Raw genomic sequence first — 17,710 nt, forward strand, 5'->3', positions numbered from 1 at the left:
GCACACGGTGTAACACATGCACGATGTAACAAACACACGCAACGTGTGTAACACAGAGCGCCAAATGCCCCGCGCATGCGCGCCCCCGCCGTGGCCGCTCTCCCCGCGCACGCGCAGCGCCGTGGCCGCGGCGGGCGCGCGCGGTGCAGTGTGGGAAGGAGGCGGCCCCGGCCCGGCGGAGCGGGGCGGTGAATCCTCCCGGCCGCTCACAGCACTGTGGAGCTGCTTTCCGCACTCCCTCCCCTCCGGCCGCGGCCGCCGCCACCGCCACCTCCTCCCCCACCCCACACACGCAGCCCCCCCTCCCCCCTCCTGCCGGCCCGCCGATTTAAAGGGGCAGCGGCGCCGGCCCGGGGAACCATGCCGAACTTCTGCGCGGCGCCCAACTGCACTCGCAAGAGCACCCAATCCGATCTGGCCTTCTTCCGCTTCCCCCGGGACCCGGCCAGGTGAGACCCCCTCGGGAAGGACAGGCTGGGGGAGGGGCGCCCGGCTCTCCCCCTCAGACCCCGTAGCACTGCCTGCCTGAGGAAGCACCGCGCCGGGGAGGCGGCTCCCTTCCTCCTGCCTACCCTCCTTCTCTCGCGTCTCCCTCTCCGCGCTCCTCASCCGCAGGGCTTGCCGCTGCCCGGAGCTCCGCTGCTGCCTGCGGAGGCCGCGCTCGCTGTGGCGCCGGCGGGGCGGGGCCGCGGAACCCTCCGGGCTGTGGCCGCGGGAGGCGGGCGGGCGGTGGCTGCGCCTGCGCCGGGGCGGCCGTGGCTGCGGCTGCCGCCCCTCGGGGGAGTGGTGGGGGTGGGAGCCGTGCAGCGCCGGGGCGCGGCGGGGAAGGGAAGGGGTGCTCGGGGCTGCCTGGCTCTGTGCAGGGTGGGGTGGTAGCTGTGTGCGAGACGGATCGATGGGCTGTGTGGCTGTGAGAGGTGTGGGGCAGCTGGAGGGGTGCCGGCGCTATGGCCGGAGGTGGGGGAGCCCGCGCAGGGTGGCGAGCCCATGCAGGGTCTGCAGTGCCTCAACCAATGAAGTCTATCAGTCCTGCTCTCTGCACTGAGGCGATGTGGTGCTGGACGATGAGSTGTGTGCGTGGCAGATGGGACACTGCTGCGATAGGCAGGATCTCTCACTGGATTGCTGGGATGGTGGCAAAGCTTCATGAGCAACAGCAGAAGTGATGGGAGAAAATTCCCAATGGGTGAAAGGCAGAGGTGGTGCACTGGTAGAGCAAGAAGTGTGTGTGAGAGACAGTGGAAAGTACTATGAAAAAGAAATCATGCACTTAAATGTAAAAGTTCACCTTTAAATTGAGATAACACTCTTAAAATCACTTGATTTAACATGGTGCACACAATTTTGWAAGGTGCATAGGCATAGAGCAATACCAGTTACCTCTTTTCTAAGAGCAGATAGTTAAAGCCTAGATTTTTTATGATTTATACATGATGCTTGCTTCCTTCCTTGATGCTACATGATCTGATTTTTTGGAAAAATCATAACCCCATAGGAATTATGCATATACAGTATTTTCTAAGAAAACAGATCTTCCAAGTGATTTTAAATGGAGGTACAAAAAGCTTGTAAAGGTAGTAGCTGCTCTCTAAAGCTGTGCTTTTGGATAGGTTACGAAGTTCCCCTGGATGAATGCAATGCCTTGCATTAAAGGCTGGCTATTCAGACCTCTTCTTGATGCCCAGTAYATGCAAGGTATTCTAGGACAATCCATATTTCATATGCTTTCGCTTTTAATAAGAACTAAAATCAAAGCAGTTGCCTACCTATTCGTATTCTCTTTCATTTGTATGATTTGCTCTTTCMACCTAACTGTGAGACCCTCAGGATCTCACACAAAGGAATATCTGCAGTTTGTGTGGAATTGAAGAAATTTGGTTCTGTCAGCTTCAATCTTAATTTCTCAGGACTCCATGCTGTAAAATGTCACATCAAACTCTGCAGAATTGGTCAATAGGTGGCAGTTTATTGAATGAAGAAAATCCCCCCTTCAGTTTATATTTTTCYTATGGAAAGACGTTTTTAATGAGTGTTTTCTATGATAGCAGTGGAGAGATGTACTTAAAGGTGTGCAATTAAAYGATTAAAAGATTTCTTTTTTTTAAACTGATATTGTATCAACTCTAGGATAGTTTGCTTTGGAGGGCTCAAAGCTCATCTCCTTTCAAGCCACAGGCAGGTGCGCTTTTTGTTAGACTGCCTTGCTCCCAGCCCCATCTAGCCTGGCCTTRGACACTTCTAGGGATGGGGCAGCCTCAGCTTCTCTGGGCAACATGTGCCAGGGCCTCATAAGCCTCATTGTAAAGAATTTCCTCCATATAGCAAACCTAAATTTCACCTCTTACGGTTTGAAGCCATTTCCCCTTGTCCTGTTACTACAGTTCCTCATGCGGTGTYGGTTTCTGACTTTCCTGTAAGGCCTTGTCAGACACCGGAAGGCTTGTGTGAGGTCTCTGCAAAACCTTTTCTTCTCCAGGCTGAACAGCCACAACTTTCTGRACCTGTCTGCGTAGGGGAGGTGCTCCAGTCCTTTTATCAACTTTATGGCCTCCTCTGGACTTGTTYCAACATTTCCATGTCTTTTTTTTTTTATGTTGAGGCATACTGTATACAGGATTCCAGATGGGGTCTCTCCCAATAGCATGGTAGAGAAGCAGAATCCTCTGTCCAAAGGAAGAAGAAACTATACATAAACTCTATAGCATCTTTGTGCTCTTAAAAACAGTCAGTGATAAAGACAATGTTCCAAGTTCTCTACGAGTTCCCCCCCTTAATGTGYTCCAACTTTCCGTTCAAAGTTGATCTTATATTCTATTCTGCCAACAGCATTTAGAGACTGATAAATCCATGCAGCCTTTTGGTTTTAGAGACTTGAGCATGTTGGTTTATTCTGTGGTTTGCTATACAGCTGTCTGCAGCTGGAACTGACAATGTGTTCCTTGTTCTGCTTGCTCTCACTATTATAGATCAGACTGGGATGGTGAGCAAAGTACTTAGTGCCAAAATGTTGTTTGCACTTGGCAGCTCACAATGGGAAAGTTGAAAATAAAGGCATTAGAATACACCTTAAAAAAATTTAATTTTAAAAGGAATTGATAGTAAATGGATAGTCCCAGGTAAATTGTWTCTACTTACTGCTTTCGGTGTTTCCATAATAGCTGAGTAATAGCCTTTAATATTTTCCCAATTCAGTGCTAAGCAGTTCCAGTTAGCCATTCAAAGTCTGATCTTTTAGGTGTTAGCAAGTCAGTGAGAGCTAACCTGTTATTTAAGACYATCTTCTTTCATTGTGGCTACTTGAGAAGATAAAGGATACAGGGACAGAGATGAGCCYTTGAAAAAGAACCATCTACATTTAATGGGTGATATGTGTTCTTTTCATATCAAACTARTGTAAGTAGTCTCTGTTACCTCCATAAGATTGTGTATTTTATAGTTTTATGCAGTGTAGGCAGTGATTACCAGAGTAAGATACGTTTAACTCTCTTCTCTGAATGTGACTATTCATCATAGTGGCTTGAGTTACAGTTGAGGTATGAGCGTTTAGAACAAAGTACTTCTTAAGCAAAGAGATGCTGTTTTGCTGCAATTGATCAGTACTGAGGTAATATATACTCTAGCTGCACCGCAGTAAAATGCCATTTCAACTTCCATGAGATGTCAGCAGATCTCTGAAAATGTAAAGTTTGTGACTCAAGAAAACCTTCTTAAAAGCTACTTAGCAATGCCTACGCAGTATTAAGGAAACTTYCCTGCCTGACCATTCAGGAGCCRCTCTGGGAGTCATATTTRCATGATCTGAGACTTTARTWGCTGTGATGGAAGCCTCTCTGTGGCGGGTGGTTCCCGTGAAGCAAAGGGTGCCGTGTTTGACTCCCTGGACATGCCACACTCATGGTGATAGACAAGATTCCCTTTCAGCCTCGACCCTGGGTTTTCTGTAGCAGAGTCTCAGATGTCTGGTTCCTTTCAACATTTTAATAATAACGTAATAACAGATGAAGCTGATGCCTCTGGGATTGACCCTGAACCAAGAAAACCCTGGACTTTTGTATCCTTACAACACCTGTTTTGTAACTACTGTCTTTATGTACAGCATTTTTCTAAGTAACAAACATAACAAAGCTAACAAGATTACCATAGGGTATGGATTCCTGTGCATAAACACTTAAATGATTACCAGTGTAAAATCACGATCAACTGGTTGATCATCCACTACKCATTTGATGTGAGACCGTCGTATCCAGTTTCCTCTCCTAAAACTTTAACAGCAAGTACTAGGACAGTATATGGTCCCTCCTATTTAGGTTCCAATTTGGACTTTTCTGGAAATACCTTAATTAATCTCTAATTTGTATATAATATAGCTGGTTTTTATTTTTCATTTATTATTTTATGTGAAGTGGTCTCCCACYATTTGTTTGCTATGAGACTGGTCCTGGGTATAATTCTCTGCCAAACACTTCCTGTTGATGACCACTCTAGAGGCTGGTGAGAGTTATTTCCAATATCTCACTATCCCATAGTAYTATTTCTAAATTCCAGGCCATTTTAAATCTACCTGGCTACAATTTTGAGCAGTTTTATTGTTTCTTTATTTCACAGGAGCATTTGGTATGAGCTGGACAGCGTACTAAAGCAATTCCTCTTGTAAGCTTGGTAGCTTCCAGCACGACTTGTATTTCAGTTCCATTAGATACATTCTTTTCTGCTGAGGTGAAGAACTCTGGTTCTTTCCTTAGCACAGATGTTGTATGACACTCTCCAAAAGCATATGTAGAATTAATTTAATCACTCATTAATTACATGCCCACCAGACTGCTCTTCCTAATGCAGGTTAATTCAGCCCCTTGGCATTCACCAAAGGCTGTAGAGGTTCTGCTTCAAGTACCTATAAGTTTCTCATCCCTTTGTAGCTTGAGTGTCATTTTCCATTCATGTATGAAGATTCGTTGGAGGATGGAATTAGATTGAAGTTCTCTAGAGGTTGCATATTGTGTAGGTGGCTGGAGTGAAACACTACCTGAGTACATCGTGATGCACCTCCTATTGAAGGGAACAGGAAATAAAGTTGTTGGATTAAAAAAAAAAAAGTCAAAATGATAGTATGTGTATTTAAAATAATTTATTCACAATGATATGTGCTTTGTGGGGATGATGCTTGTGAAGCATGTTTGGGAATCATGTCCACTTTATGTATACACAGTTGATGGGTAGTCTGCTCCTTTTCATGGTAATTGCTGTTGATGCCATTGCTGCTACAGCGTAAAGTTGAGTAATAAGACACAGTAGTAATAAGGGCAGTAGTGTGGATGTAGGTTTTGAATAAGGACCACAAGCTATAGAAGCCTGTCTTCTCATGCAGAAATAGTTCAAAAGGACTTGGAGTAATCTGGCCATCCCAATGCCAGAGCAAAASCTAAAGCTCCTTTTATAGCTTGGAAAGCTTTTTCTGCCACTGGACCCCACTGCACAGGCTCCACATCCTCCATCTTGGTAATGTTGAGGAATCCATACAGTACTGGCAGCTCAGGGGCAGCTGCAGTGCCAGCTGCAGATGGAGCTCTGGTGGAAAGAGGGAAGAGGTGACTGCTGACCCTTTSCACAGCAAAAGGGCACAGGKWCCTGTGGCACMGCCACATGARTGGACAGYGCAGGARCTGAGAGCACCCAGACTTYCCCTCAYTTTGACTGATGAGGGGACARACTTGTCTGGTGTCCCTCCTTAGTGGCACCATCTTGAGCTGCCATTTTGTTACTGCACCATGATTAAATTATTTTAAAGCGTGATATGACTGAGACAGTGCTATGGGAAACCTGGAGTCAAGCTGCTAAGGAAACCCAGGCTGACTGTGTGAGTGTGGGCTATGGAGCTGCCAAGGGGCCTTGGTCCCAGCTCAGGTGGTGCAAGTGTGACTGCCAGAGTAGCTGCTGGTTGGCCCGACAGGGAAGTTTATTTAACAGTACCTTCTGCCAGTGATTTATGGAACTGCTTTACCCCTGGTATATTCAGAGTCTGCGGTATCTACCGCTTAAGAAATCCTCACAGTTTTCTTTTTGTTACTGGTCTAGTAACCACAGCYTGGTTACCATAGCCTGGACCTTTTCTGGGTCAGTTCGTCTTTGTCCTTTTGTCGGTATAAATCCTAAATATTTTACTACCTGACAACACAGCTGAAGCTTACAAAGAGATGCACAGTGGCATTTTCCTGCTAAAGCAGTGCATAGACAAATGTTATSTTTCACTCTTCATATGCCTTGCTGACAAGTAACAAATCATCTACATATTGTAATTATGTAATTATTAACATCTACCAATTCACATGGTAGTTTTATACCTTAATTGCATTGCAGTAGGTGTCAAAATTCTCTGCATGTTTAATGGACCTTACTGTCTACCTCCTGAAGACCACAACAGCAGTTCTTTTAAGAATTTTCTTATATATGCATTTCTTTAAAAAATAACTGAAGTTCTTTCCTTTTCTTTTTGCTGAAGAGGCAATATGAAATYTGAGGCATCAGAACCACAGTTCCCTGCTCAGACAGGACCCTTTGCRTAACTTCGTCCTGGATGAAAATAARTSYGTGATCTCCAAGTTAATAAAATWGTTTTGAAAAGTAAAAAGATTTCCTGCTGCTGTGACTGTGGTGCTAAACTAGGTTACAAGTGATGTTTGTGATTTATAAATAACACCTATCAAATCTTCTTGAGACAACTACAGAATAAAGCTTCTCTTTATTCTAGAGAAAGTAATTTACCCTCCTCTTACCCATATGTACCCAGATGTACCTGTCTAAAAATATGCAATTATAAATATGGTTTAAACCATACACAAAATTACCACCTTTATAAGCAAGTACTAGGCCACAGAAAATCTCACATTTGTACAAAAAAGAGTGTTTCACCTGATGTGCACCTGCTTGAGAGGCTGCCCTTGCTACGGTGCTTCAAATTGACACCCTGACAATTCATCCAAACAGCTACAACTAAATCTGAATTCATAAAAAGGATAACTTTTCCATAAAAGAGGACACAAATAGCACATTTGAAGATGAGCATTCCTCCACAAGCAGATCTCCCTGAAACTCCCTTTTTGAAGGCAATCCATCTGCACCTAATAGCAACACATCAGAGCAGGCAATTACTTCAGCTGGTGTTTTCTGTGCTCTCCAGAAATATGTTTTGTCTGTGAACCAATTGACTGCTTACTTGCAAAACAAGACAATACTTTCACAATCCCACAAAAAAGTCARTAAATAAACTCTTAGGTTAAAATATCTTGAAAGAATCACCATACATTAAAATATGGTCTATAATGGTTTTTAATAATTTCACATGTAATCTTTAAAATGTTCATGACTTTGTGGTGGCATGAATCATTACTGTAGGAGTTCATGTTGTTGGGTTTTGGGCTTTGGGGTTTTTTAATATAAGCAATTTTGCTATCAGTCTTGCTCTCGGAACCAGATTTAGCTAAGCCCTTAAATTATCCCCCAATATTCACAAAATAAAGTCATCGAATAGAATCAGAGTCTTTAAGGTTGGGAAAGCCCTTTAAGGTCATCAATTCCTACTATTGAGCCAGCGCCAACATATTTACCACCAAGCCATGTGCTCAAGAGTCAAATCCACATGCCTTTTGAGGACTACCAGGGATGGTGAGTCCACCACTCTGGCCAAGCCCTGGCCCTGACTGGTCAGGAAGTGTGCCATCAGAATTAGATCTTTTTCACACAAAAGAGGTAAACAAATAATTTGGACTTGTTGATTTGGGCCTATAATAGCTGGATCCCTTTTTGGGGTGAACTGGAGCTCTCACCTATAGGCAAATGCACTGCATAGGATTTTCCCAATTGCTGGGAAGCATTCTCCAGCAATTTTGTCACTGGGAAACGGGGCTCACCAGTGACTGTGGACTCTGGATGATGGTATTTAGSCAATTGGTGATGCATGTTTCTCAATCACTATTCTCTCTCATGTTGTCTCTCATGATTGATACAAACTCATGTTGTAAGGATTAGATGCATTACCTTGCTTATTTTTGCTTGYTGCTAAAGCCGAGCGAGTAATAAGCTTATTGTTTTCTCAGATGTATCATTTTACCTCTGTTTTGCCTCAATATTAGTCAGTTAAGAACATTCTTCCTATTGGCATTTGTGTCTGTTCTGTCGTTCCTGTCAACTGGCAAAACATGACACATTATTTTGATATTTTGGATGAGCAAAATACTAAGATTCACACASTTTTCAGCCAGCAGAGATCAGAATCCAAGGTTTCCCTCTTTCATCTGCAGTTTCCTGTTACTGAGCTATAGTAGAGCTAGTGGTGAATCCGCTCAAACCTGTGATTTTCTCATTTGGACTGCCCACCAAAATATCTGACAAGAAAGCCTTTGTTCCTATATTGTTGAGTAATCACTAGTTGTTTTTCTCYCTCCTTACTGCTATAAGCAATAATTCTGTGTTTGCAGTCAAAAATAATAGTAAAATTGCTTTCTCCTAACTTCTAGAGACAGAACAGATAACTGTTGCTCAGAGCTTGATAGCATATACCCTGTTAGGGGAAGTCTTGTATACCTAAATGGAGCTTTATCACTAAGGGAAGTATTTCTTTATCTGCTTGGAGAACTAATCCAAAGCAGAAGTAAATACGCTTTAAAAGTACACATCTAAAGAAAACTTTCTTCAGGCGGGGAAGCACTGTCTGTAGAATAGTTGCTTTTCTATTGTTACTATTTCACTTTCGTAAATCTATTCTAAACTCCCCAGTGACCAAAATAAGTAAGAAGAATACTGTATTTTTGAAGGGAGGTGGAGAAGAGAGCTACCTTGAAAATTGCCTTGAAAACTTTATGATTTTGGAGTACAAACACATCTCTTTGTTTTTTAACTTTTGAAGACTGAATTCCTCAGAATTAAATAATTAGGTGTCATGAGCAACTGTGCTACAATCTGATCTGTGTGTGTGTGACAAAAGCAAGAATATATAAATTAAGGGAAAAGATTCCTGATTTGCTGGAGTGATGTTCAGTGGTGAGCAAAAGGAGAAAAAATAGTTTTTATGAAGATTTGATGGGAAGTTCCAAAGGAAGTTGTAAAGGACTTTACTGAGCCTTGCGTCGAGGGCTGGGCTCATTTGCGCTCCAATTTTGAGTATGGTTTGAAATTGTAAGGGATTTTGTTTTATCCTGACACTATCTGTTTCTTCTCCTTACATGCAGATGTCAGAGATGGGTAGAGAACTGTCGAMGGGCAGATTTAGAAGATAAAACTCCAGATCAACTCAACAAACATTACAGATTGTGTGCTAAACATTTTGAGACTTCCATGATATGCAGAAGTGTAAGTAAAAAMAAGCATTTGTTTACTGAACCTTGTAAAATGTGACTGACATTTTTTGCCTGTGTGCTGCCTTTTCATCTTTGAGCTCCTGAGTAACTGGTCCCTGGGAAAATTAATCTCTTTGTCTTAATTGGGATCACTGTCATTGTCTGGGGCTCCACACAGGCTTACAGCCATTGAAAATGGAAATGGTCAGAGAGAACCAGATCTGGTCCTGCTGATTTAAGGTGTTTGTTGAACACTAGCCCTCACTGCAGTGCTTTCTGCATGCTTGTTTTGTTTCATGAGAGGCTATAATATTATATGTTTAGTGGGTGTAAATTGGCATATCTTTTTTTAAAATTATTCATGTTCTGTTACTGAAGTGTGTACATGGTATGATTTGGTTAAATTACACTGTTGTACTCACAAGAATTAAATACTCTTCATCTGTTAAACTTTTAGTTCCTGTTACATTTTTATCCRGCTAAAATAAAGGCATTGTTTTCCATTAATGAAGTAATAGCTTTCAATTCTTTTTATCAACAAGGTAATATAATTTTAACAGCTTTCATAACTTAGGACTTCGTATCAAGCTTTAACTTCTAGGTGAATTTCACTCTGGTACATAGGCGTAACCAATCTTTTAGTTATGAAGGATAGTTARAATATGCAGGTCAAACTCTGAACTCTTGGTGGTATTACACATGACAGGGTCTCTAATTAGCCAGCATCCCAGAAACAAATGAAAATTGAAAGTAATTCTGAATCTGAAATGAATCTCTATGAAACTTGATTTGTTTGAAATCTATTTCAGTCTAATGACAAATGCCRTCAGTTACAATTTTGTACTTATTGAAAATTACCCAGTATAGGCAACCCAGATTTACAGTATATCCAAATATAAAATTTTACTGACTTTTTTTTTAAATTGGGAGTGTTTATATGACCATCTAGAAGTCTTTTCTTCTTCTGTTTATTCACAGATAAATTTTTCTTCAATATGATTTTTCACAGTAGTGTTTTCTGGACTTCATAGTTCTACAAAAAGAAGCAATTGAACATTTTCACCATGAAATGTTTCTTGAATTATGAAATAAGTGATAAAATCCAAAACACAATAGTAACMAAATGTTTCCTTTCTGATGCATAAATGTCTTTTTATTCAGAATGTTTATTTTAAAAAAAATTGTAATATTGCAGTAAATTGAAATTATTGCATCCAGAGTGTTTGATATGAAGATAATAAGGAAAAAAAAAGATTTGTAGTTTGGGTAGGGGTCATCTGTACTGTCTGCCTTGTTATTGTCAGTGTTCTCTTGGTATCCCTGAAATGTGATTTGCACAGCTTAGCTTTCTCTTTCATAACATCAGGAAGTCAAAGTACTTTAGAATAAATCAAACAAAGGAGAAAAGAAGGAGAGAAAAAAAGGGCACAGTGTCTGAAATTTCTCAAAGAATTCCCTAATCTAGGTATCTGTCTTTTTACAGAGCCCATACAGAACAGTTTTACGGGATAATGCTGTGCCAACTATATTTGATCTTACAAGTCACCTGAACAATCCCCACAGCAGACATAGGAAAAGGATAAAAGAGCTGGTATGTTTTTAATGTAAAATTATTTGTTTATTAATAAAATAAAAAGTCAATTAAATTAATGTGAAACTTTTACACAAAGATGCCAAATAATAATATTTAACACTTAAATGTTTGTATTTTCTATGCTGCCTATTTCTGTATCTTTTTTGTTGATTGTAAGTTAAATGCATTATAAAAATTTTATCTACTAAATCTTTAAGAAATAATCGAAAATTTTATGTGCTGATCCAGAGCTGATTATCTCATCCAAAGAAAATGTATCATTTTCTTTTCCTTGTTACTACAACCGATGCATGGTATCCCCAAATCCTTGCTGCATGTTGATTGTGATCTTCACTTCATCCATTTAAATTCTGAAATCTATGTCAATTCACACATGCTTCTTTAAGCTTATTGTTCTGAAAAGATGATCCATGAATAAAACCAAGATTGAGAATTTTTTTGTGGGATTGTGTTCTTGTCGATACCTCTCTTGTGTCATTTAGAAAGAAAGTGTCTCTGTGGTTAAAAGTATACTGACAATTAAGAGGAATTCCACTTCTAATCTCTATTTWTATTTGAAAAACTACAGACAATTTCTAAATACTTCTTTGTGAGTTTGGTTACATCTGTTTTGACCAAAATGGAGTTAAAGATAGTTCTATCTACTGACAGTACATGATCAAATTACAATAGAATCTATTTAATGGAATGTATTTACTAATAATTATAAAATACATCTTGAAGAACCTCTTAATACAACTGTTGTCATGTAGTTAGTAGATACATGTCATGGCAGCAATAAACTACCTGAATAAACCTGGTCTTAAAATTTCTARCCCTTTTTGGCAATTGTTAACTGCTCCCATCTACAATATTTGAATCTGATCTTGATGTGTTAATATTTGAAGGTCACATGTTCGACATTGTCACCAATATAAGTTCTTTTTGTTTGTTTTTTTAAGAGCGAAGATGAAATAAGAACATTGAAGCAGCAAAAGAGTAAGTGGTCAGAATAATTGAAATAATAAAAGCTCTRTTTGCTAAGGCTGACAAGGTAATGCAGGACACATAACTGTTAGTTAATATATATAAGGAGGATAATTGAATAACTTCTYGATTCAGCCAGCCAGTCTGTATTTTTTCCAAAATACTCATTAACTTTTTAACGGGTAACATTCTTCTCTGGACTTTGGAAATTTAAAGGTAATGGGTAAATAAATGTTATGTTTTATTTTTGACGCAGTGTTTTTTATTTCGTAGTTGATGAAGCTTTTGAACGGGAACAGGCAACTCAAGAATCAAATGAAAACAATGAGCAAAATACTGTATCAGAGGAAGGAGGGGAAGAACAAGATGAAAAAGCTGTCCCCTTAACACTGGAAGAAAGAGAAAACAAAGATTACCTTAAATCATTATTTGAAATTTTGATCCTGATGGGTAAACAAAATATTCCATTGGATGGGCATAATGTTGATGAACTTCCAGAAGGCATTTTTACTTCRGATAACTTTCAGGCTCTACTGGAATATAGAATAAATGGTGGTGATGAAGTTCTGAGGAAACGATTTGAGATGACTGCAGTCAACCTGGAGTATTGTTCAAAAATTCAGCAGAAACAGATGCTTGAGATCTGTGAAAACTGYGTTAGAGAGGAGACACTGCGGGAAGTAAGAGACTCACACTTCTTTTCCATTGTCACTGATGAAGTAGTAGACATAGCAGGAGAGGAACATTTGCCAGTATTAGTGAGGTTTGTTGATGATTCTCACAATCTAAGAGAAGAATTCATAGGATTTTTACCCTATGAGGCTGATCCTGAAATTTTAGCTGTTAAGTTCCACGCGACTATTACTGAAAAGTGGGGTCTAAACATGGAGTACTGTCGGGGTCAAGCCTACATCGTCTCCAGTGGGTTTGCTTCTAAAATGAAAATCGTGGCTACAAGACTCTTAGAAAAGTATCCACAAGCTGTGTGCACGCTTTGTTCCTCATGTGCCTTAAATGTTTGGCTGGCAAAATCTGTTCCTGTTGTTRGTGTTTCCATTGCATTAGGAACAATTGAAGAAGTTTGCTGTCTTTTTAATCAGTCTCCACAATTACTAGTAGAACTGGACAACACAATTTCTGCCCTTTTTCAGGACAATGAGGAGAAGGGTAATGAACTGAAGAAGATCTGCCGTTCTCAGTGGACAGGCAGGCATGATACTTTTGAGGTTTTAGTGGACCTCCTGCAAGCCTTGGTACTGTGCTTGGATGCTGTGAGCAGTGATTCATCTGTCAGGTGGAGCAACTTCATTGTTGGTCGAGCATTTGTACTTTCAAGTGCGTTAACAGATTTTGATTTCATTGTCACTGCTGTAATTATGAAAAACGTTCTGTCTTTTACACGAGCATTTGGAAAAAATCTTCAGGGACAAACATCAGATGTGTTCTTTGCAGCTGGCAGTTTAACAGCAGTGTTACACGCTCTGAACGAAGTGATGGAGAATATTGAAGTTTACCATGAATTTTGGTTTGAGGAAGCAACAAATTTGGCTACAAAAYTGGATGTACAAATTAAACTCCCGGGAAAATTTCGCAGGGCACAACAGGGGAACTTTGATCCTGATATGACGTCAGAAAATTACTACAAAGAAATCCTAAGTGTCCCGACAATAGAGCATATTATTCAAGAATTAAAAGATATATTCTCAGAACAACATTTAAAAGCTCTTAAATGTTTATCATTAGTACCCTCAGTCATGGGACAGCTCAAATTCAATACGTCAGAGGAGCACCACGCTGACATGTTYAGAAATGACTTGCCTAATCCAGACACACTTTCTGCTGAGCTTCACTGTTGGAGAATCAAGTGGAAGCATAGAGGAAAAGATATTGAACTTCCAGCTACTATTTATGAAGCACTTCACTTGCCCGACATAAAGTTTTTCCCTAATGTTTATGCATTGCTYAAAGTCTTGTGCTTACTTCCAGTGATGAAGGTGGAGAATGAAAAATATGGAATAGGGCGAAAGCGCTTAAAGGCATACCTGAAAAACACCTTGACAGAGCAAAGGTCAAGCAACCTTGCTTTGCTGAACATAAACTTTGACATAAAACATGACTTAGATTTGATGGTAGACACTTACATTAAACTCTATCCRGATAAAGTAGAATTTCAAGACTGTATTCCTTCAAACAATTCTGAAGGAGCAGATGATGCCTAATTTTTTAAGCACTAACCAATCTGTTGAAGCAGCTTGTTCTTAATTAACTTTCAAAGCTGGGGGRAAAAATGTGAAATCTTAAAAAAATCACTGCAATGGTGTTTGAATTTTAGGCCTTGGACTGAACAAGCTGTGGTCAGTGACCTAAGTTATGTGTTGTTTGTCCATACTAAAAGTGTTTGGCGAACAAAATCAAGCCTAAAACAAGCCCATGCTCTTGGCAGAGGGGAGTTCTACATCTTCTTGGCTTAACTAGGTGCTCGTTTACTTGATTGCATTGTGGAAAAAGTACGTTATGATTGTAAATCTGATGAGGCTGTTACATATTCACTGATGAATTAGGATAAGAAAGAAACTCAGAATATTAAAAAGAGCTTAATTTATTTCAGTTCTGTTACTTAGGATTTTTAAAAAAAAACCCCAAACTTTTAAGGCAGTCTTTGATGTATTTTTAAGTGGCATTTTGGAGAGTGGATTCAGCTATTGCACCATCCCCGTGCTGTGGACAGGTCTCAGTGTAAAGTGAATATCAGTGATATAGGGGTATGTTTACGGTTTCATTGGAAGAGTCAATCTCTGTAATCTCTTAATGACTGTTTACATTCCTTTGTGTCAGACACAAAACTTTTTTTTCTTTATGCTTAACAGGCATGGCAGGAGTATTTCAATTTTTACAAGACACTAAAAACTTAAAATTTATTCCAYGAACATTTACTTCTGTTCAATGTACCCCAACTCTGACACAAAGCCATGCATCTTATTGTATGTTTATTTGTAAACTCACTCTGGAAAAATTAAAATAAGAGATTGCTGTTTGTCTAGAAGTAAGATTGAAAATATTGCTGTTATTTTTGGCAGGAATGATACATTTTTGTACAGTTTATTGCAATTTAAAATAAAATGTGAATTACTTTTTACATAGTATTGGATTTTTTAGTAGAGCTGTGCCTCTGGGAATATGTATTCTTCTGTAAAGGTGCCTTCTATTTTAGCAATTTTTTTCTCCATTGTTTTTGCAATTCAAGTGAGCAGCATTGTCTGAAGACTGGAAACTGCAATATTATTGCTGATCTGCATGTTCTGCTGAAGTTTTTTAAAGTGTTTTGAGATAGCACTAACTACTGTTGTTTTACTGATGGAAGTTCTGTCAATCAGTCAGAAAGATTAAATTTGAAATGGTTTAAAAGTAGTTTTGCAGCTGTCCTGAGGCCTGACAGTTTTATAATTTATCRAACCAAGCATCAAAAATCGAATGGTTTAGGTTGGAGGGTACCTTAAAGTTCATCCAGTTCCACCCCYTGCCATAGGTAGGGTTACCTTCCACTAGAGCCGGTTGCTCCAAGCCCCATCCAACCTGGYCTTGAACACTTCCCTGCATGGGACAGTCACAGCTTCTCTGGTCARCCTGTGCCAGGACCTCACCATCCTCACAGCCAAGAATTTCTTCTGTGTATCTAATGTAAATTTCCCTCTTTTAGCTTAAAATCATTAACCCTTGTCCTGTCACTRCTGTTCCTGATGCAGGGTTCTTCTTCAGCTTCTCTGTAGCTGCTTCAGATACGGGAAGGCCCTGTGAGGTCTCTGCACAGCCTTCTCCAGGCCAAACAGCTGCAACTTCCTCATCCTGAATCCATAGGRGAGGTGCTCCAGACTGCTTACCAACTTTGTGCCCTTCTTATGTTGGGAGTAGGTGGGAAATCACAATACTTTTATGTACTTTGCAGTTGCAGTGAGAAAGGCCGCCAGCAACAGCAAATTGAATAACTCTAAAGACTATGATAAATACAGTTCTTAGTGCTTTCATGTAATCAAAAGAATATGATTAAATTTGGAAAAAACACCTTTTCTAAGTATTATCTTTTCTTTCTACTAGTATTTGTATATGCTTTCTGACATGTTTTCATGTTATTGCACTTGCCATCTCAATAGTAAAAAGTGTTTTAGCTAATAGCTTTCTCTGTTCCTCTGAATATATGAAAATAGCTCCCTAATCTTGATYAATGCTATTAAAAGAAGACATTTTAAAATTAGAAGTCATATGGAAAATGGGCTCTTATTAAAGATGATCTCAATTACAAGTTTAATAAAACAAATAAAAATATCTTTCCCATCTTGGGAAGGTCTGTGAGTTCGTCTGCTAAACACAGACTGTGTCAGTGAGGTCAGGTTGGATGAGCCCAGGCTTATAGGTGCAATCGAAGGAAAATCCAATGCCACAGAATTGGCCAAAAGATCTGAAGACTGCTTTCTGACTGTGTAAATGAAGCCTTTCGGACCAATGTACTGAGACAAATTGAAGAAGGGAAGTGTAGTAAAACTCTCCTTAAGCTACTGTCTGCTGGAGCTAAGCTGAGACACGCACTTGTGATATGCATTGCTAATTAGCTGGCTCAGTTTTTTATATTGCACTGCCTTTCAGAGAGATATTTAGCTTGTCTGTAACAAATCAGGAACTCCTGATTTATTACAATTTGATTTATCCTGTTGATGAGGAATCCCTTATTTTTTTGACACATCAGTGCATCACCYATAGGAGTTAGTTTGAATAGTGATGGCTTGGCAGGATGTTGAAAACTAAAAGAAGGGAGATTGTGATTAGATGTTGGGGAAAATTCTTGTCTGTGCAARTATTAAGGTCCTGGCACAGGTTCCCATGGAAGCTGTGGCTGCCCCATCYCTGGMAGTGTTCCAGGCCAGGCTGGATGGGGCTTGGAGTAACCTGGTCTAGTGGAAAGTGGCAGGGAGTGAAATGAGATAGTYRGTRAGGTCCCTGCCAACMCAWATCATTCTGGGATTCTATGATTAGTCTATGATGTGGAGGAGCAAARGCATAGCAGGTTGCAATGGTAGGTGCCCCTTTAACAGGAATGGTTTCTGTGGAAGAAAAACATTTACTGAAACGAAAGTGTTTCCCATCTCATTTCTAGGGGTGCGCAGAATGAATGCAACTGAAATGCAATCCAGTCATACAATWTTGCTAGAGCAGGTCAGAAACTGACAGAAATGTGTCTGAAAAGGAAACAATCCCTGAAGATAAACTTTGTTTCTGTTTTGTTTAACAGATTCTCAAGACAGGGAATTATAGTTTTTAAATATTCTGTCAATTCAGGACAGTGTGTATTTCCAAGGTGTGTGTGAGGTATTTACCTTGGTTTGGCCTGGCATTTTGGCACATTTTATGTAATGAAGTAATTGGTCTRTTAAAATTATTTTAAGTATTGCTGCTCAGATACAATTTTAGTGAAAGTGGATTTCCATAACTGCTCAGCCTATTGTGCTCTGCGAAAGCAATGCTTATTTTAATACACAAAATCTATTTCCTTTTCCCATGCACAGAATTCCTGCTAGAAACAACTGTTGCTGCCTGSAAAAGGAGCATGCATAATTTTGTTTCCTATAGTGTAATTTCTGTCACTGTCACAGAAATCTGCTTGTTTGGCTGCCAAGGTTGTGCTGTAAAGAAGTAGAGGAGCAGAACCACGTAATGATTCTGGGTGCAGCTATGTTGTCCTCCACACTGGCTTTCTATGCAACAGTGCAAATCTTAGAGAAACATCCAATTGCTCTTAAGCAGAGGAAAATAAATCTCTTTATTTGATTTG

At 40.0% G+C, this 17,710-nt stretch overlaps 1 protein-coding gene across 1 annotated transcript; it reads left to right on the forward strand.

Moving 5' to 3' along the window:
- Positions 1 to 156: 156 nt before the first annotated feature.
- Positions 157 to 15,953, forward strand: THAP12 (THAP domain containing 12). The gene is made up of 5 exons (XM_057377004.1): positions 157 to 449; positions 9,222 to 9,342; positions 10,813 to 10,920; positions 11,865 to 11,901; positions 12,163 to 15,953. Exons 1-5 carry the CDS (start codon positions 361 to 363, stop codon positions 14,106 to 14,108), a joined length of 2,301 nt encoding a protein of 766 aa, XP_057232987.1. The 5' UTR covers positions 157 to 360; the 3' UTR covers positions 14,109 to 15,953.
- The last annotated feature ends 1,757 nt before the right edge of the window (positions 15,954 to 17,710 follow it).

This window comes from Malurus melanocephalus, unplaced genomic scaffold (assembly GCF_030028575.1).
Source record: "Malurus melanocephalus ecotype Western Australia unplaced genomic scaffold, MMel_1.1 scaffold_298, whole genome shotgun sequence".
In the NCBI taxonomy this organism is placed as follows: Eukaryota; Metazoa; Chordata; class Aves; order Passeriformes; family Maluridae; genus Malurus; species Malurus melanocephalus.